Below are 21,003 nucleotides of genomic sequence, written 5' to 3' on the forward strand. Positions count from 1 at the left end.
TGTGTGTGTGTGTGTGTGTGTGTGTGTGTGTGTGTGTGTGTGTGTGTGTGTGTGTGGTGTGTGTGTGTGTGTGTGTGTGCGTGTGTGTGTGTGTGTGCAACAACCACATAAAGGACTCTAAAATTAAAGACCAATAATTAATGAGAGGTGGGAAGTTAAGCACCTGTTTCACTCTATTGTTAATGGAGATCTTGCAGGAAATCCACTATGTGTAGGCCAGTGGGTGACTTCAAGATAAACAAGGGATGTGTATTTACCTCTGTTGTTCTGTGTTAGAAACTCATGTAGTGTGAACCTGCACCTTCTCTGTAGGGCAAATATAAAAAGGAAAGGGCATGCAACAATATTTACTGGGTTTAACTAAAAAAAAAGGCACATTTAAATAAAGAACAGATGTGAAAATACGGTGGTCGTTTAGTGGCTCATTTTAACAGAGGCACCTCAATGTGCTGTATAGTGTTAAGAACAATCACATTTAGTTTGGGCTTCTTTTCACAGCATGTAACTAAGAAAGAAGGAGCCTGAAGAAAGAAAATGGTCAAATGCAGACCTATGTATATGATGCACTTTGTCTATTGGACAATTATGCAAATTATCACATATTTGATTTGCATATTTAAACATAAAATCCAAGAAAACTTAATACAGATTGTCTAATTCAGCTAGGGAGGATGAATGGTGATCTATATATTAGTTAAAGCATTTAACAATAAATAGTGCTTGCTAAAATGTCATGGAATCTAGCAGTCAATATGTTATGATTTTTTTCTCATAATCTTTTAGCCTGAAGCCTCAACAAAAGTTGGACTTGGAGCATAAACACCAAACATGAGTTAAATTAAATAACGTGTGTTCTTTGATAGAAAACTCCAAAATTGTCATTCAGGTCATTCACAGTCACGCATTGCTGAAAGATTTCAAGTAGAAGACAGTGAAGTGTGTAAAATGACTCACTTGTTTAATGTAGAGAGACCAAACAATAAACCTACAATGAAGCGGTAAAATAAGTCAGTACATAAGAATGTGTTGCAACAAAAAACAGTCACACACGGTGTGAAATAATCATTTCCATATTAGTATACTGCATGTACTGTATTTCTTAAAAGCACATTTAAACTGTGCATTGTCCAGTAAAATTGTCCAACAACAGTTCAGTTAAATGTTTTTTTCCTGTGCATGCAGTAACTAAAACACACACACACACACATATATATATATATAGCAAAGCACAACTAAAGAGTTTACATGCATATAACTTAAATCGACCTCTTAAGTGTGTGTGAGGGTTTAGTTGTGCCACGGACAACAGACAATTCATCTTTATTACTCTACATTGTTAACGGTCTCATTTCAGTTCAGCACTATATAACGTAATTTAACTGTGTGGACCAAAGAGATTGTAAATGTGGCATAATTAATGGCACGAACACAGCCAGTTTTCGCCGTTGTAACGTTCAGTTATATGTGCGTGCATCCATGTGTTGAAGAAATATCTTCACCTGCCGTTATTCAGCCGCACTCAGTTTGTGTTCGGTGTCCGACGACGAAAATCCCCTGAACATTCAAACCAGATAATTCGGGTTTCTGCCTAACTAACATTATATGATACGTGACTGTTCACCTGCGTGTGATTCAAGAGCATAGACCTCTCTGTGCTGAGAATTACTTAAAACTTTTTGACCAGCTTTTATGATCTAAAAATATCACGTCAGTACAACACAATATCAATAAAAAGTAACATCAGTGCTTTTTTATTTATGTGTGGACAAGGTGGAGGTGAAACAAGCACCACTCATACTCATGGTTCACCTGAACTTGAGGAGCTGAGTTGAACAAGTGTCGTATGAGTGGCTCACAAAACTGGTGTTTAAATGAAGCACAGTGGGAGAGAAAACAACTATTTAAACCTGATCGTTTTATTTGTTCATCAATACTTTAATTTCAAGGTGTGGATAATTTTTGTCAGTTTAAACTGTTTGCCTGATTGATCTTGTGTGCTGTCATCACGGTGTTTAGTCAAAATGAATTATTATACCTTTAATGTCATTTTTCTGCCGAGTGGAACCTAGTGCCTAAAAATGTTCCCTAACAAACACACACACATGTGGAAGAAGTGGATGTTGGCATATATCACCCCTTACAGGGTGTTGTGTGTGCATGTGTGTTTGAGTGTGTGCTTGGGGAAAGGACCCCTGAGGTTTGATTATGAGCAGGTGACGATAGCGGCCAGAATATTTGGTGGAGGAGGAAGCACAGAGGCTCTGGTCCAGTGACACAGTAACACAGCCCCTGGGACTTGAGCTTATACAGGCTCTATGATGTGGCTGGCTGAGGTTGGACACACGCACACACACACACACACGTATATATATTGTATAATGACAAGGTCCCACTGCAGACAGCCTACTGCTCAGACTACACTGAGGACTCGGCTGGCAGCAAAGGGCTTCACCACTCCAGGGCCTGTGAAGTTTTACTTCAACTCCGACTAAAGAAAATATTAAGACTGCGTGTGTATATATCCCATTCACAGTGTCTTGAGCCAAACAGTGCACAAAACAAAATTAAAAAGCTTTTAGTTAGTTTACAAGACGTGTGGTGAGTCGAGATCTGTGACGAAGACCGAGGCAAAAAGAAGCAGAATAGTCACTGCGAGTCAGACCCAGCCTCTCTCTCTCTGTATTAGCAACATGCTTCTTGGCTGTGTCATTTAATCTGGCTAATTGAACGCTCCAATAATTCTAAAGAGATTATAGTCCAACAAAGTGTCACACCACGGGTCAGAGGTAAAGCGGGCCAATGATCTATTTGTCAAATACATCAAGCTCTCCTCTAATTTCCTTTGATTGAAATTGATCATTTTGTAAATGCACTGTCCAGATGGCTGATAAGATTTATTCCCTTTGTGTTGGGGGGGAGAGGGAGGGCAGGCTGAGCTAATATTATGTAAAGGAAGTGCGGATAACTCTGGATTACATAAAGATCTGTGTAAAGAAAGAAGGTTTTAAAGCCTGATCTACCACAAGCTGGTGATTCCACATAAAGCTATCACGGGTTTGTTTAAGCCAGTTCTTTACAGATAAATCACTTAACTTTGTGTTATAAAGTGGCATCGTTCTGCGACACGGTCAGGCTTTCTCACATTTGTGTATCAGTGAATTCAGGACAAATTCAGTTTCGGTAAATTTTGGTCACTTTTATTGACCAATAGCAACCTTTTTTTTTTGACAGTGTGCAGGTTTGGGGGTAAAGGAGATGACGCAGATTTTGAAATTTTGCTCCCTCAGCCATATTAACTGAAAAATCAGGTGCTCCTTGAAAGAGGAACTTTGGAGACTGTTGAGAGACGGACGTTCATGGTGTGTGTGTGTGAGGACGCGTGAACTTCTCGTCTTGGCACCTCACCCTTTTCTCCTAAAACATCACTGAGACATTATTCCAAGACCAAAATGCTAGATGGGCATAAACAAGAAGCTAATGACGATAGAAGCAGCAGTTTTCTTCTTCTTGCAGGTTAAAGGTCAGTATGCAGTGCAACTAAACCTGTGTTTTTAGTGCATCATCAGGCTCCTAAAAGAAAACTTGTACTTTTTTTTTTTTTGGTGTGAACAGGTAATAAGAACATGGGACTAAAACAATATAAATTATTTATTCAGTTTACCATGTAGAGCAGTTAGAACTACTGAGTAAAAAGAAACATACTGTATGGTGTGTTTCCTTTTTCTTTATCTCCATCTGGATTTTTGGAAACATTTTTTAAATAACCCGATGCGTCCAACTAAATAAACCTCCAAAAAAAAATTTCAGTAAACAGGTCTTTGATTTTCCACAAGAAGATCCCCCGGATTTACTGCGTATGAAACCGAGTGCTTTTTCTTTCAGTGATCAGGCCTTGATTAATCATCTGATAGCACAGAGCTGCTTCTGGTTAACGTTATACAAGGCTGCACACATCCAGGAAACACAACGCCGTACAAAACTGATCCAGCGAGACAGAGATGGAGAGCGAGAGTACCAGAGATGACATTCTGAACCGCAGACATTTTGAGATTGACCTGTCATCTCAGATGGTCTGTGTGTGGCTCCGCGGAGCAGCAGCTATGAACTGCTGAAGAGCATTTCTCTTCTGACATTCCCCAATATGAGAAGAGCCCAGATAATTCCAAAGTCATTCCAAGTTTACCAAAGCAGGTTGTTTCTCCCCTAAAAAGTCACAGTCTATGTTACTCAACGCGGTCCCAGCTCAGCGTTTCGGAGAGTTTTCTGTCTGCCTTGCAAAATAAACAGGTCTCTCCCTAATGCCCCCTTTTTGCCCCCTCCCCTCGTCCCTTTCCGTCCCCCTCTCTCGCTGTCATAGTTGCTCATTCGCAGGTTGATGGGAGGCATCAGAAGAGATGAGTAAGAGGCATCTGAGACAAGAGTGTGAGAGACACGGCGCGATATCGGTGGAGAGCGACGTCTCTCCGAGAGCCTGTCTCTGGTCATATCAACAACCGGGAGACAACAGATGATGCAGAAGAAAGGATAACGGGGGCAAACACCCGGGGGCAATATGGCAACGTGGGGAGGTTACCGTAGATCAAGAGTGCACGGGGCACAGGGGTCATCAACCAGAGTGTGAGTTGGCTCTCCAGCTCATGTCCCATCATTTAAAACTGTGCTTTTGTGCGCCTGGTGCCCCCTCCCCTTCTCCACTTGCCATTCTCTTCCTGCCCAATCATTCTCTACATGCGGACCCTCCGTCAACAAGATCTGCACTGACAGGGCCTAGCTGCATGCGTACACTCTGACCGACTGCTCTTTTTGACTTTGTGTACGCGTTTGTGTGCGTGTGTGTGTGTGCATGCCCCGTGCGTACGTTCGTGTGCGAAGGGAGGCGGCGGGGAGGGGGAGCACGTCTCTTTTCCTGGCCTCTGAAGGGCCTGATTTTTGTGGCAGGGCTGTCAGATCTCTGTTCCCTCCATGCCAGATCAATGCCAGCACCGAGTAAGTGGCAGCGCCTGATGAGAGCCACCCGCCCCTCTGACGGGTGCCCGCCACGACAGGGAATATGTTCCTCCAAACAGCAAGCTGGTAGCAACCGGGTGATGCACACGCAGAGAGGCAGTACAGAGGGGAAATTGATTCTTTCACTGCAAGGGAGCAGGTTTTGTTGAAGGTATCGACAAACTAGATTTGGCAGGTACCAAGACCTCATGTCTCAATGTGCATTTTTTTTTTGTTATTTAAGTTGCATGTGAATTATATGGTTTTGGAATATTAACTACAAAACACATTTACAGGTGATTCCTTCAAAATAAACAACATTTTCTTTCATTTTACCAAATAAGAGTCTCCTAAATCATCATGATTGAAAAAAAAAAATAATTAAATTTTTTTTTTTTAAAAATAGTAATTTATCAATATTCATGACTACAGCAGCTTCAAGTATAAATATGTTGCTCCCCAAAATGCTGGTGGCCAGTAATTTATACAGTGCGCAGCTCTGATTCATTATCAGTAATAAAACACTTGGTACATGTGGCATATAAGTGAGAGGAGTGGGTCTGTTTGCAGACTGTTGCATGAGGAACTTGACAAATACATCATTAAAGCCCCATAAAGCGGATTAAAACCCCTCAGAAAACAATGCAGAACAAATTGATTGCGAATCAATAAATATTCGTTCGCTGTAATTTTCTATTCCATCATTGTGTTTTGACATGGGAGTACCTCATCATCATGGAGGCAAAATAGCTCATGGTGAATAGTAGCACCTTCTCCTTAACAGTTGTTTGGTCTAATGCAATAAATTTCCCCCCCTCCTCCCCGCACGCACTTTTCACCAAAAGCCAGATGCAGAAGACAGGATAAAGGGACGGGCAACAGAGCGAGGCATTTAATGCACGACACCAGAGCCATAACACTAAGTAGATGCTGCCCACTTAAATCTTTACATTCTTCATTCACTTTAGCTCACCAAACACGACAGTCCCCATAGGCGAGTAATGAATAATCATTAGCAAAAGGTCCACAAATTATTGATGTAAAATAAGCAATGATTCTTTTTTTTGTTTCGCAATTTATTGCCATTAACAAGTAACTTGCAATCCAATAAATGTCAGCATGGCTTTCAGTTAATTAAAGGGAAAGATATTATACAGTAATGCAGGGTGGCGTTTATATCTCGATTTCCACAGACTGCAATTTACTGCTGAGCCTTTATTTGAAGGGACCCACAAATAATGGCTATTAAGCCGTCAGGGGATGGACAGGGGATCACATTAATGAAATTAGATAAGGTGGAATGGTGATCTACACAGCCCGGACTCTGGAGGCACACAAACCCGCGCAGACATGCTGCACATAAGCGTGACACATTAGTGAGTGCGTGCTGTTTAGCTTTTCTCCCTTTCTGTTGCTTTTCATTCCCCTGACCTGCTTGGCTCTTGTTTTCGTTTTTCCTCTTTCTTGCCTTCACCTTTTCTGCACTTTGTCCAAACACCAGCCGGAGCCCAGCTCGGTGTTCGACATGGGGGCCTGTCACCTCATCAGGGAAAGTTTTGCTGTTTGTCCTGAGCACTCCAGGCAGCCAGTCAGTCCATCAACCCCACCATCAACACTGCCAACACACACACACACGCGCGCGCATGCACGCATACGTGTCCACATCTCCCCCACTAACAGGGAGGTGTCACTCGGGGAGGCAGCTGCAGTCGCCGGTGTGACGGCTCTCCTCAAATCAGAGACCCTCGTCCCTGTCAACAGCAACCTGGCCCCGAGGCTACCACTGTCACACGGCGTACACCCCATCCGAACACACACACACGCACACAAACACACACGGCCCGACGAGGGGGACGATGAAGAGGAGACGGAGGAGGGGGGCGGCTGCGTTCTATCCGGAGAGCTGATTTCCACTGTATTAGGGGAGCAGGGTGAAGAACAAGAAGGGAGAGAGAGAGAGAGGGGAAAAAGGGGGAGAAGGAAGGATGAAGGGAGGGTTGAGGGATGTGTGTTTTAGTTAGAACAGTGGGCCTGATTTCCTTACTGACAGAGAGGGCCAATTATTAGCCGTGACAGTTTAGGGAAATTGACTGTGAATGTGATGGGACAGATAGGAGCCGAGCAGATAGGGGGACTGATAATTACGCGACAGACGCCCAAGTCAGGTAGAAATACAGCTGCAGCTCACTCTGTTTAATGTGTACAAACACAGAGAAGAACATTTCTGGTTCACCTGCCGGACGGTCGTTTTCAACAGATAACAAAATACCCCTTAATGTTTCGTTTTTGGCTTTGTTCGGGGCCCGCTCAGCCCTGCTTTCTCTCTTGTGTTCATGTGTATGAATGACTCGCCCCGTATTTGTACTGGCAGCAAACATAAGAGGACCTCTGCGCAATCAGACAAGGTGCCGATACCTCAGTCATGTGACAGTGACTTCCTGTCTGTATGTCAGACAGCAACTGAAGGCTTGTCAATACAAGCTCGTGCTCACATCCTTTCCCAGCTCCTCAAATACGAACGCACAAGGCCAGTATAGAACTGTGGAAACTGATTCCTACTTTTATCTCTTCATGTACTCACGATTCTTCTACGGTAAAGATTAAAACTCAAATGAACCATATTTATTTGACAGTGACATGATAACATTTGAGGAACCTGGGTCAGACCGTGACTTTCTTTTTACCTCGGACTAGCAGCGTTTAGTGTAAGTTTTCACATCCCAAAAATACTGCATAACTATGTGCTAGTTTTTTAATTTTTTAAAAATCACTTACTTCAAAGTAGCTCGGTTTCGTTCTGATTTCGCGTTTTGGCTCCACAGTCTGGCAGACTCACAGTGAGCCTGGAGGCTATTTCAAAGGGCAACACTGCCCTCCTATGTCTGCACGGTGCTACTAAAATGTGACAGCTGTGCCTGTTTTATTTCCAAATGCATGTGTTACAATTAAACACACTGAAATCTTTCCAAAACATAAGAAAAACGGAGTGATGCAAGTACAGAGAATGGACAAGGGCCTTCTGAGGGTGTCCTGTGGTGTCTGGGAACAGAATGTTAATATTGGGGGGCTGTAGATCTACAGACTCTGTCTGTCCACAGATACTTGATCAGTTTGGTATCTAGTGAATTTGGAGGCCAGGTCAACACCTTCTCCTGTCAGGGGTCATAATGTTGTGGCATAGTGGTGTAAATGATGAGTGGTATAGGTGCAAATATTCCATGCCTTGTAAAGACACTTTTAATTATTTCACAATGAAAAACACGTTTGTTCTGCAATCCTGTCTTATACCGAAATTCACCATGAAGCCAACAACATTTTCATGCAGCATCAGATACGTTTGTTTGGACTAATAAATGCTCCTCGTAGTTACTACAGGCCATCTAGCCTCTGCTAAACATTTCCCATTGATCACAGCAAAGCCCCCATTGGCAGGTCTAATTCATTTACGAACTTGTCATTCCACATCATCGATTGAGTTGTCCTTCATCCCAGCTTTAATTATATGCAAAGATAAAAGATTTTCTCATTATTGTGTTTAATCTAATGAAAAGGCCCCGTGCTACAGCGGAGGCCGGTTCAGGGGTCCAGACTATTGACCTTGGAGGGCACAACTAGAGGATGAACGTTTTTAATTAGACAGAGCAAATGGCTTTGGGAAGGAAAGTCTTAAGCTGTTTGTTAGGCTAGTGAGTGGGACAGGTTGGCACAGTTTAATAGATCTCAGCGGGTCACTGTCGCTCACCTCTATTGACTAAGACTCCGCCCTTATCAGTGTTTAAAATGCAGACAAATCTGCCTAAAAGGGTATTTAATTTAGCATTAACGCTTTTCACACCTCTCATTACGTTCTGGTGCTTGGTTCATCTGAATTAAGATATTTAATGCACACAGCATTTTTTACTGTCTCAAACCGTTCATTCGATCAGCATTTAAAAACTCACATAATAAAACCCACAAACCTTTGTTTGTTTGTACAGTTTGTTACTATCTTATCAGTATTTCAGTCCTCATTCTGACGTTGATGTGTACATATGGTCCATTTTTCCCTTTTCACTTGACATCGCTCCTCTCTTACTCTTATCTTATGAGTCAGCTGCTCCATAACATATATTTCACTCACTAGCTTCAGCCATTCATCTTGTGTTGCTGGATCCGACTCGTATCATCTCTTTGTGATAGTTTTTTTTTTTACAAGCTGCTGACAAGATTTTGAACAGGTATATCTTCCCCTGACACTATGTTCCCTATATATCCCCCATATCATACTGACACAATACAGCACTTTACATGACTTGTGTAAATGTTCTTCCCAGAACTGCAAGATTTGGCAGTATTTTTTATTTGCAAAAATGTGAATGTGATTTCTTCAGGATGACTGTGCCAGTTTTAATCATCCAAAATTGCACCAAAATTTGAAGATGAAGTTGATTTGAATGAGGTGACACCTCATTTATGAACTGTTGAGCATTGTGTGTGCTGGTATGTTGTTGCACTTTGTACAGTAATAGAAAGAATATAAATATGATATATTGATTTCATCTGTAAAAAATATAAATGGACACTGATTTTAATTATAAACATTTGTTTTTTGTTTTCTTTTCTTCATTCTTGCTAACTTAAATTTCATATGCGGAAATTTAGACTTAGAATGTGTAAGTTCTGGTGCACATACTGTATTACTGTGTGTTGCAGGATCTTACACTAAATGCCAGCCTAATTAATTCATAAAAAAAAGTATTTTATACCCACTCACATGTCGTCAGACGTGGGGTCAGACTGTGATTCACACTTTGGAAAAACCTTTTCAGGCACGCAGGATGAGATTTCACGTAATAACACTTGAGAATCCTTTGAGGTATTTCATGTTGTTGCAGTCAAGCAATGCAAGTATAGCATGACTCAGGTAGCAGAGCATTAATCTGTGGTGGTCACTCAGAAATATGACCAAAGTGTAAGTTTAAAACCAAACAGATGCAATGAGCAGGATGCACCATTAGAGGACAGTACTGCTTCATGTGCAAACTGTACAGCCAAGCATTTCTAACAGCACCTAATAAAAACACTATGCAGTAAGAAAAAAAAAACTGACATAGCAAAACAGGTATTTGACTTAGATGTGACTTACACTCCTTACATTATCTTAATTTACAATTTTGGCTTGATCATAACAAACACTTATAAAATCGGACACTCACATCACACCTACCAAACCAGCGTGTCACCAGCTTTATTGGCACTTCAACAAAATTATGATCACTGAGACAGAGCAGACCACTTGGATCCAAATATAAAAAGATCAAGGACACCAGCTAAATAAATTTGTAAGAACGCGGTTGGCACATAACACCGTTGCTCGATACTGTCGCACCGCTCAATTTCTGAAATATGCTAAAATATCTCAATAACGGGGCAGCGCACAAAAATAGGCCACTCTAGCAAATACTTGAGAACGTCATCGCCCTAATGAACAGCACATCATCACGCAAACACAAGACAAAGGAATTGATAATTACACTTTGGAGCAGCTGCCGCCTCCCGTCATATGATTCTGCACGAGTATTATTGGTTAAATCATTGGACGTTGCATTTATACATTTCTGAGTTAAAGCTGATAACGCTACAAGAGTGTTTTTTTTTTCTGAGAACACATATTGCAGAACATAATAATCTGTTACATGATTTGGAAATCAAGTCAGTTATCTCCCTATTTAAAGGACTGATGGAACATAAATAAATGTTCTTCGTTTATTCCATCTAGACTATGAGAAATAGTCCTATATATCTGTATTCAGTGGATAAACACGTTGACACCCATTACTCACCAGTTTACACTCATTCAGAAAATTTGGTATGCAACCATCAATGATCTACTTCTTTCCTTTTTTTTTTTTTTTATCTTTCTAAAGGTTGTTGTAAAAAGAAGTGGATGATAATATACTGTAGACGTCCGTCCAGCCAGAGCCAGGCTCTGAACCGGTTAATCTGTGCATTTGCACTCATGTGGTCAGGTCAGGTCATTTGATTAACAGGGCAACCCAGCGGTCCATTTCTCTACCAGACATGCGATCCACTGTAGTGCTCCCTGATTAATCCTCCAGCTCTTTCCACTAGGTGGCATTATGCATTCACCGGGCTGTCGGAGACTTCATTCATACATTGACTCAGCAAGACCCGTCTGTTTGAAGGTCTCAGCCACCTGTCTGGAGTGCTGCATCTTAGCTGACAGTGCCTCTAGGATATCATTCTGGTCCACGGCCGTGGCTGTCTGGTAAATGAACGTCCCCATCGACTCGAGGCCCCGCAAACCCAGATTCACTCCGCAACCTGGAGGATGGGTGGGAGAGGAGAGGACATAACATCACACATGCATCAAATGAAATCTGCCTCTGCAATGCACAATGCATATGCTCATTTTAGACACTAAACAGTAGCCTTGAAGTCATAGCTATGCTCTAAACAAACAGAACACGCTGATACTTAAATAAATATTAAGAGGAAAAAAAACAGAAAAGCGTCAGCTGAAAGGCCACTGAGTGCAGTAATGAGTCATACACCTATCAGTACACTTATGCACACTCCATGCATAAAAAAGATTATTTCCATCTGTCCTTCTTCCAATCTCGACTCTCAGTTTATCAGAGTTCTGTCTGTTCGGCTAATCTTTAATATTATGTGTCTGCTTTGGGGAGAGAAAGGTGATCACATTGAAATTGCGCCCAGGGAAGGCTGGATTCCCTTTCTTGGCGACGCAGTAACTGTTCCCTTGTAGACACGTACCTGTGTCAAAATTGAGGACACGCGCCGCCTCGCCCTCCACAGTGACCGCCACGTTGTCTCCCTCTATGTAGGCGGCGCTGATCCGCCTGTGTGACAGCTGGATCTCAAAGAGGCGGCGGCTGCACTGCATGTGGTGGAGCGTCACGTCGCTGAGGCGTGGCTCGATGTCGGTCTTATAGGCGTTGAACGACTGGTGGAAAATGTTCTTCATGATCTGGGGGAACAAAGCAGAGGTAATTTTACAGAATGGGAAAAAGGTTGCATCGCTGTTTTGTTCTGATGTGACGACGGAAAGCCAGGGAATGTACACACACTTATCAAACAGTAAAGTCTAAACTTGATCATGCTGCCACAGGGGAAATATGGAAAAAAAAATCACCAGTTTTCTGATTTCAGAATGAGGCTTTAGGGCAGAAAGGAAAAAGAAAGAGTTCTTCGTAATTCACACAGAGAAAACCTTCTCTTAAAAGGGAAGTGAAGACTGACAATTGTAATTGTGATTCTTTACAATGTCGCTGATTAATTAATGACCAAGTTGGGCTTAGACAGACTTTTTTCATCCGCAAGGGAAATTGCTTGGTCACAGTAGCTCAGTTAACCAATGAAACGAGGAAATAGTCCGCAGATTAATCAATAATGAAACAGTCATTTGCTTTTGGCCTAATTCAAACATTAACTTTTAATATGCTCATGCTCGGTCGAACCAATGTCACACTTTCAAGATAACAGGTTTTGTCTCAACTTTGGATACTCTCCAGGAGGAAGAAAATCTACGCGGAAACGAAGCAGAGATATTGTCTGCTGACGGCTTTATGGCTTTGCATCGATACAGCGGTAACTGCGGATAATGACGCTTCCGCACCGTCTACTTTCCATTCTCCATTCTGCTCGTCTTTGACCCACACTTGCACAGTCAACTGTTACCAAGTAACGGTGCATTTGAATGGCCACCCACATAGCAACAAGAGCTCCAAGGATGTTCTTGCTACGTACCTGTGTCTGTATTACACTACACTACATGCTTTGGCAGCTGGCAACGCACGATCTGAATGGCACTTGGCATGGGAACCTGAGGATTTTAACTGAAACGCAAACTGCCAAGAAGTTGTAACAGCACCCACAGCCTGCTGTTTAGCACAGGAAGGAAAATAAATCTGCCCTCCAATTGTTCACTGATTACAAATGAGCACACACACAGAAACAGGTGAGAGGTCTACTTTGTCTGTGCCCTCTTTCCACATTTCTTGATTTCATACTCTTTTAGGCTCATGAACACTGACTCATTGTGCGGCCGCTCGCACACAAGCACTCACACACACATACGCAAACAAGCGCCCGCTGACATGAATGGATTCACACAATAGAGGATCAAAAGCCCTTTGCCGAATGAAGGTGAGGAATAAGTAGACGGGCATGACAGCTCTTTGCTGCGTTTATACTATCCGTCCTTCCCTTGCATTGACATGGGAACACAGCTGCATGTTCCTCACACTCAGAGCCCCTATCAGCAATAGCATGCAAAAACAAAACAAAACAAAACACAGTCTCACAGAGGAGTTTGCGGTGTGCCGGAGAAAGCGAACCATCTTGGTGTCCGAGGCAGGGCAGACAAGAGCCATGTAGCGGTTTCTGAAGGTTCCATAGATCTTCAGGTGGAAGCCGGGCTTGCTTGTCGGGTTTCGGTGCTCTCGGAGGGCCTCCACCCCGTAAGCAGACAGGTCAAAGTAGAGGCTGTGGGCCCGGATCTCAGGAGTGGGCACCTGAACGGACGGATAAAAAAGGGAGAGAAAGAAGAACTGTTGATTTAGTTATTTCAGAGAGAAACCCAAGTGGTCACTTGGAAATTCCTTCTGTGTGTGTATACATGGCAAACAAAGCTGATTTGATATCATTGTCTGGACATATCTGATCGGCAAATCTAGTTCTTTAAATACACATATTAGGCCGTAACAGTGTGTTGTTCTCCCTTGTGCCTCCTAAACAGTTGTGACTCATCGGAGGGTGTCCACTGGTGTCTGGTAACAGAATGATGTTCGTGGGGGCCTTTGGGTCCTGTGGGTTGAGGGGAGGGACCTCTGCAGATCAGGTTTGTTGCAGTGCATCCCATAGATGCTTGATCCGCTTGGGATGTAGTGAACGTATAAGTCAGGTCATGTTCATGTTTTTTTGACTCGTTCCTGTCATTGATTTGGGATGGGGGTTTCTGGTCAGGTCTAAGCAACATCCACAATAATCCCAGGTCCAAAAGTTTCCCAGCAGAACATCGAATTGTCTTTGTTTTTAATGTTGCGGCTGATCGTTGCACATCAACCCCATAAAACACTCGACTGAGAAACATTTAAAGTGACCCACTATGCACAATCTCTGTCTGTAGGGGCTGTTGTCACTCAAGTGGAGATTAAGAATGGCTGGGTTTTTATTCAGCCGTTCAATCTGGCAGTTATTCCCCATTTCCCCTCAAGCCAGAATTGATCAGTTTTCTCTTCAATGACATAAACCAGGCAGGTGGGCTCAAACTGCATTTAGAGGAGCCAAGGGAGTTAGTGAGCGAACACAGTAGCGGTTGGAAGGCGATGGAAGGGACAGTAGGAACGGCCAGGTCATATCCTGGGAGGTAAATTCAATCACTACAGGAAGCAGCCACAGAGAAAAGGGGCCAATAAAAGGCAGCCACACAGCCACTGAAGAGAACGTGATATGAATGGTTATGGCGGCATTAAACAACAAAGGACACTGTGCTTGTGTTTAGATGTTAGTCAGATATCAATTGGGGAGAATTTCCTCAGAATAAGTCCTCTGTGCTGTGAGTGTAACATAATAAAAAGGACAGCCTTTAGTTCAAGTGAGTCATTCCTAATGAATCATACAGTTATTAACAGTGGCTAATGTCTGCACGGGATCAGGGGAAGGTTACTGCTGTAAATATCTTTTGCAGACATTTTCAGTGTCTCCAACTCTGTATACCAGCAGAAATGTCTTGAACTGTCTTGTACACGTCTTGTACTCATTTTTTTTTTCTATATCTTGATCGGCAGCATCTAAAAAAAAAAAAAAAAGATAGCATTTTTGGTTGAGATTTCTCTGTGCTGCATATTTATCTGTTCAGACATTTGTCAGTCTCTTGGTAACGTCACTGAGTCACAATTCAGGGAACCATCTGCTTCCATAATGACAAGTAAGATTCTGCGTGCTATGTGGAAAAGCACTGGAGCTGATGTTTTGATATCTTAATTCACATTCGCCTAGCAGGGAGCAGATTATGGGTCCATCCGGGGGTGGTGGGACGAATGAAAAGCTTTATCGTTGCCATCACCTGCCTCCATCAGAACAACAGCTGCTCTTATCCAGTTCGATGACTGAATCAAAACAGTGTCGATGCTGACGGGATCCAACAGCCTGCTGAAATCTGGGTGTTTATATGAGTGGGATATTGTTTTTCAGCTGCTGTCGGCGGGTCCACGCCAGTGTTTGCCCAGATCATCTTTATGAAGCTTAATATTCCATCTGTTCACTGCGTGCATTCTTTGCACGAGCAGCAACCTGTCGATCACCGTCTCTGTGTGCACACGTGATCAAATGCATCCTTTCAGTGTATGCCCATGTATGCATAAAAATGTGCTCTGTGTGTGTGCGTGTGTGCGTGTGTTTCCAGACCTGTCTCTGGTCTAATCTCTCTATAGTGGCATTAGCCCCATAGGCATGGCAGGACTCCACGGTGTAGTCGGAGCTGATTCCCAGAACAGAGCAGGAGTCGCCGCACGACCCGTCAGCCACCACGATCACACGCGGCCAGTTATTATGTGGAATCCGCCGCAAGTATTCCTCTGTGAACTAAAACAAGAAAAAAAGTGCATAGTTATCCTTGCAACTAACACACTAATTGCACAAGGTTTGGGACAGTAAAATGTGTCAATACTGCATTTTCCACTTAATTGTGGTTGTATAGAAAACTAATCAGTCAAATACCTGAAAAACTTGCCAGAGGCTCCAAAAGGATTACCAAAGCTTTTAATGTGTATAGGCTAGTTAGTTTATTTTGTAGCTTTCATAGCCTCGTAACTGGTTCTGGATTCCATTTGAAGGCAGCATAAATCTAAAGTTGTAAACTGCAGTTTATTAGTTTTAGTGTGCGATGCAAAGAATACATCACACACTAAATCGTTTTTCCTGATTACTGACTGCCCTGAGCTCCCTGAGCTGCTGAACATTTTAAAAGCTACTATGTTTATCACAATAACGACCCATTGCTAATTTTCTACTAATCAACTACTCAATCAGTTGTTTGAGCTGTGCAGGTGACCATATCAATATTTAAGCTTTATGAAAACATTATCAACTCATCTAGAGATTAGTTACATTTTGCATTAGCATTCGTTCGACTTGTTCCACCACTATATTTGTCTAACAGGCAGGTGGGTTGTAATTTAATATACCAATGCAAGCCATTAAAAAGGGGCTCAGAGGTTGTGCTTGTCTTAGCAACTGAACATCTCTCTGAGAGATTTATTACTTGGATGGTGTATGCATCACTGCCTCTCAGTGATACACCAGCCACTTGGCTGGGCACAGGAGGAGAAAGAGCAAGACAAAGAGAGCTGAGGACAGACTGAGAGACTGAAGAGGAAAGAAAAAAAAACATACAGGGGCGATAATGACTCACAGCCAAAGAGATCTATGTTTAATCCATTTAGACTGCACAGAACAGGTGACTTAAAAGAACCATTCCACATTCCCAGACATCTGTAACACTGACAGATTAGAAGGGTAAAACTATCTGTCATCAAACACACCGTCCTGTCTAATCAAGAGGAAATGGCAAACTTGGCAGTGACTCTAACTGAAAGTGAAGTTTGTTGTGATCAAAGACGCCATTGACCTTGTCTTCCATCTTTCAAAGATTGGTGAATCACTAGGTAGCACAGAGGACAGTGGTAAATGAGGAAGGATGGCTCCGGGCCACAGTTTGTAAGATTAAACTATACTTCTAATGTTTGGTGAGTAGGAAAGAAACACTACCAAAACAACCACAGTGACACTTGGCTGTAATAATACTCTATTAAAGTTTAGGCTCTAATTTCCAGCCAACGACACAAATATTCACTGAGCATTTCATCATTGTTAGTCCAGTCCGTGCACAGACAGCTTGTCTTTGACAAACTAGTCGGAGGTTGTCGTGTTAGTAGGTTTGGCCTAAATCTGTCTGGAAGGAAGTGTGGGCTGATATGGAGCTCATAATGAGGGGCTGTAAAAATGAGCTCAGCCTTTAAATATGACTTGGACAATATTTATTATTAAAATAAAATCATGCACTGGACACAACTGATTTGGTACCATGTAATAAAAATCCAAGGTTGGGGCTCTCTAAAAGCTCTTTTCAGAAATTGTGAAAATAAATAGTAATAGCATACTATTCTATTTTTGGATTAGCATTTCTTTACTATAATTCTGCCGTTTACTTTCCACTGGCCTACAAATGTTTTCTCCTGGGGTTTGAGGTCAGCTTACATAACAGGTTATTTTTTAACAGAGAGGCCACTTTTAGTCTGACATTATACAATGGTGTGTGATGAGATGCTCTGGGGGAACTTTAGAGTGGCATCTCTGTGGCATATCTATTGATGTACAGCCAAATGTAAGGATGACAGATCCCACACAACTTGCAATAACCGAACAATAAAACAGGTTGTGTCCCAGGGTGCTTTCAGGCAAAGACTCAAGTTCTTACAATATCAGCTTTGTTCAGGCTCACTCAAGAGCATGATGAGACAGAGCCTGCCGACTGGATACAAGGACATGCATCTGTCACCATCTCCACAAATCAGACCCCTGCTGGCGCGGAGGCACACACCAGAGTCTTTGCTCTGACCACCATCACTCAGGGAGGATCAGGTTTTGACAAAGGTACAGTCATTACAACATGAGGTGGCGGAGGACATGGAGTCCTTCCCCTCTTGAGTCACACATTGTCTGCAGATGAGTGTCTCCTATGTATTACTGAAACACAAAAGAACATTAAATATGAAATTGAAGTTGTATAACGTCGGATTCCTAATCTATTTGCGAGAGTACATGAGGTTTATTTTTAGTAAAGCATTACTGTTGATGCTGTTACTGTTAAAAGCATTGAGGGACCCGAGTAATATGTTTAATATCTGAGATTATTGATAATGGTTTGTGACTTGAAATGAGTGAAGGGGGTACAGTCTACCTTGGTTCCCAGCTGCACTTTGACGTCCACCCTCTGTTTCTTCTGCTCCAGGATGCTCAGCAGGTACTCCTGAAACACGCCTATTCTGGTGAAGAAATGGTCGTCGTGCCAGCAGCCCTCCATGTTATCAAAGTCCACTCCGAGTCCCAGCAGAAACTTAACGCTGCGGGGATCCAGGGCGATCTGCTGGGGCCGGCAGAGCAGGGCGGTCCGGTACCGCTCATCCAGCACGGTCAGTTTCAGCACCTTCCCCGAGCGGACAGCGACCAGGGCGGCCGTCAGTCCCACGGGTCCCGAACCCACGATGAGCACCGAGATCCTGGCGCGCCACTGTCTGAAGCCGTCCAGGCTCACTTTCACCACGACATACAGGGCCACCGCCACCAAAGTGCTCAGAGCAGTGTCGTAGGCGAGAGCGCGGTACTTTTCGTCCGCGTCTTCCCCGATGTCACCAACTCCAGTATTTTCTGCTTGCAACCCGTCCATACCGCCGGGGGAAATTTATGGGGCTACTGTCTACCAGACGGTACGAGGAGCGGTATCCTCTTTGGTTAAGTCGCCGATCGTCCCTTCATCACGTCTGCATTCATGGTAAGAGAAAAGCGGGGCTCTTCATCCGTGCACGCAGCCAGACCAGCTGCGATTTGCCATACGCGTCCTCTCCGCGCCCTACGCTGCAAGTTGAGTCGCTGCAGCATGCTCGACTCCCTCTGCCTCTCTCTCTCTCTCTCTGGTCTGGAGTAAGGTGCGCGCCCAAGCAGCAACAGCACAAAATTGGCAGTTTAAAACACAGCAGTCCACGTGTAATTATTTTTATATATAAATCCATCACACTTCTGAAGGTGCCAGTGTTCATGAAGCCCCCACTCAAAATCCAGTAGGTGACAGCAAACTGCGGAGGCTGGACTGTGTGGTTAGGTTTTACTCTGTGAGAAACTATTGATTTACTGTTGCTAAATCAAGAGAGGTCGATTTCTCCCTCTCGCTCTCCCTCTCCCTCCCTCTCTCTCACTCACATACACACAGGAGGTTTTTATCCTCAAAACATTGTTTGGCTCCACAACAAGATACCATCCATCTTTAATATTTCATGAAAAAATATTACAAGAGGACAAATGAACTAAATAGACGAGCAAGGATAAAAATGCTGTAAAGTGAGTGCAATTTAGATTAATTCAGATTCAGATTAATCACAGGGTTGCTGTGGATTAATTTTGATTAATTGCGATTAAAAAGAGTCATTTTTAATCTACGTGCGTGCATTTTGCATGTACTTTTATTACACACATTCAACAGTTTCAATAAAACAACTTGAAACAACTTAACAACCTTTTGCCTCTTTTTATTTATCCAAATTAATGTGGCCCTGTTCCTCCTATTTCAGCAGCCACTAAGACAAACCAGCTTGACAATGTTCGAGAGGAGAACTAACCACTTCTTATTTACAGTGTAGCCTGCAACTGAGGACAGTATCTCACACTGAACAGTGGTTGCAGGAGTGGCCAGATATTTGCAAGCCAGAATTGCCAGCTTGTCTTTGTCTCAAGATGGGAAGAGCCAAAGTGCTAGCAGAACCCCAGACTAATGTATGCTTTGTGTCCTTTACTGGAAGTTCTTCGGGGGAAACAAAACTCCTTCCTGCAGAGTGTGCATAATATTTTATCAGTTTGTTCCGTTGTCATTCTGGGTTAACTTCGTTAAAAATTTTAATCGGATAAATCATGATGATGGATTAATCCGCGTTAGTTTTGACAGCCCTAAAATAAATACATGTGTAACTGTAGAGATATTGCACCGGATATATAGATGTTAGCCATAAGAAGGAAGGCTATTGCACATCAAACAGAGTCCGTGCACCTGGACCATATTGGGTGTCAGTGTTTGTGAGTCTAACAGCTTCTGGGAAGAGTCTGTTTCTGTGTCTGTTGGTTCTGGAGCTGAAGCTGCGCTGCCTTCCTCCTGAGGGGAGGGGGGTGTAAATAAGACCATGAGAGGGACGGGAAGAGCCTTTCACAATCCCGGCTGCCTGCCATGTCCTCAGTTGCAGGAAAGCTGCAGCCTGTGTGCATTGACAAATATTAATAAATGATGAGAGGCTACTTAGTGAGTCTTAAGTTGCTGGCGAACCGGTTAAAACTCTACTACAAAGCCCATCTCCTTGCAGGAGGCTTCACATCCTCTCTAATCTCTGCTGCGTCTGACTGTGTCTGTGTGTATTTTAGTTAAACAGCCCTGTTGATCAGTCTTCATCTAATGCCACAAGCCTTTACTTTCAGCTTTAGTTTGCTTTCCCTTCCTCTCATCTCCTCTCTGAACTGAAGATGTAAGACATCTCACCATGGAGATGGCTGCTCAGTGGCCAATTTACTTGAAAAGATTAATTTCTGTGGCACTCTCTCCTGAAAATTGATGGTTTTTGGCAAACTGACAGTAGCAGAACTGAAATGATGATACAGCTTCACTGTGGCAGACAAGAGACCAGTCCAGTCCAGGGTGGCATCGGATCCCTTCATAGAAACCTGATGATGAAGGTAAGGAGATAAATCTGACTGACAGAAAGCGTCATTGTTCTCCCACTGAAATCCCGCATCACATCCTCTCCACTGCCACATCTCAATGACTCCTATTCATCACATTCATCATATCATTTTAATTAATGCTATGACCCTTAAGCCCCATGTGACCCCCGCTAATAAAACGAACACAGTGAATGCTGATAACATCAATTTACCTGAATGACTCTGGATATGAGCCAAAGCCCTAATGGTGGATTGACAGGGGTATTTGTCTCTAAAACAAACGTGAATAAAACCTTTTATACTGACAACGATCCGGGGAGAAAGAGAGGGGATAAAGACAAAAGACAAAGACACACGTAGAGACATATTGCTGTGACACACTATACCTTCACCGGTAATTGGTTTCCACCTCTACTCAGGTGCCTGGCAACGATCAGGCGGTCCAGCCAGTCCAGATGAAAAGAGAAATGAAGCTCTAATTACAGTTAAAACCTGCACGCTGGCAGGCAACCA

The 21,003-nt window shown here is 43.0% G+C and overlaps 1 protein-coding gene across 1 annotated transcript; it reads right to left on the reverse strand.

The window, feature by feature from the left end:
- Positions 1-10,197: 10,197 nt before the first annotated feature.
- si:dkey-234i14.6 lies at positions 10,198-19,115 on the reverse strand. The gene is made up of 5 exons (XM_047595373.1): positions 17,972-19,115; positions 15,418-15,594; positions 13,314-13,523; positions 11,764-11,977; positions 10,198-11,310 (listed from the first exon to the last, which is right to left on the reverse strand). The coding sequence occupies exons 1-5, from the start codon at positions 18,455-18,457 to the stop codon at positions 11,132-11,134; spliced, it is 1,266 nt and encodes a 421-aa protein (XP_047451329.1). The 5' UTR covers positions 18,458-19,115; the 3' UTR covers positions 10,198-11,131.
- Between the last annotated feature and the right edge of the window lie 1,888 nt (positions 19,116-21,003).

The sequence above is a fragment of the Mugil cephalus genome, chromosome 10, assembly GCF_022458985.1.
Source record: "Mugil cephalus isolate CIBA_MC_2020 chromosome 10, CIBA_Mcephalus_1.1, whole genome shotgun sequence".
Classification (NCBI taxonomy): Eukaryota; Metazoa; Chordata; class Actinopteri; order Mugiliformes; family Mugilidae; genus Mugil; species Mugil cephalus.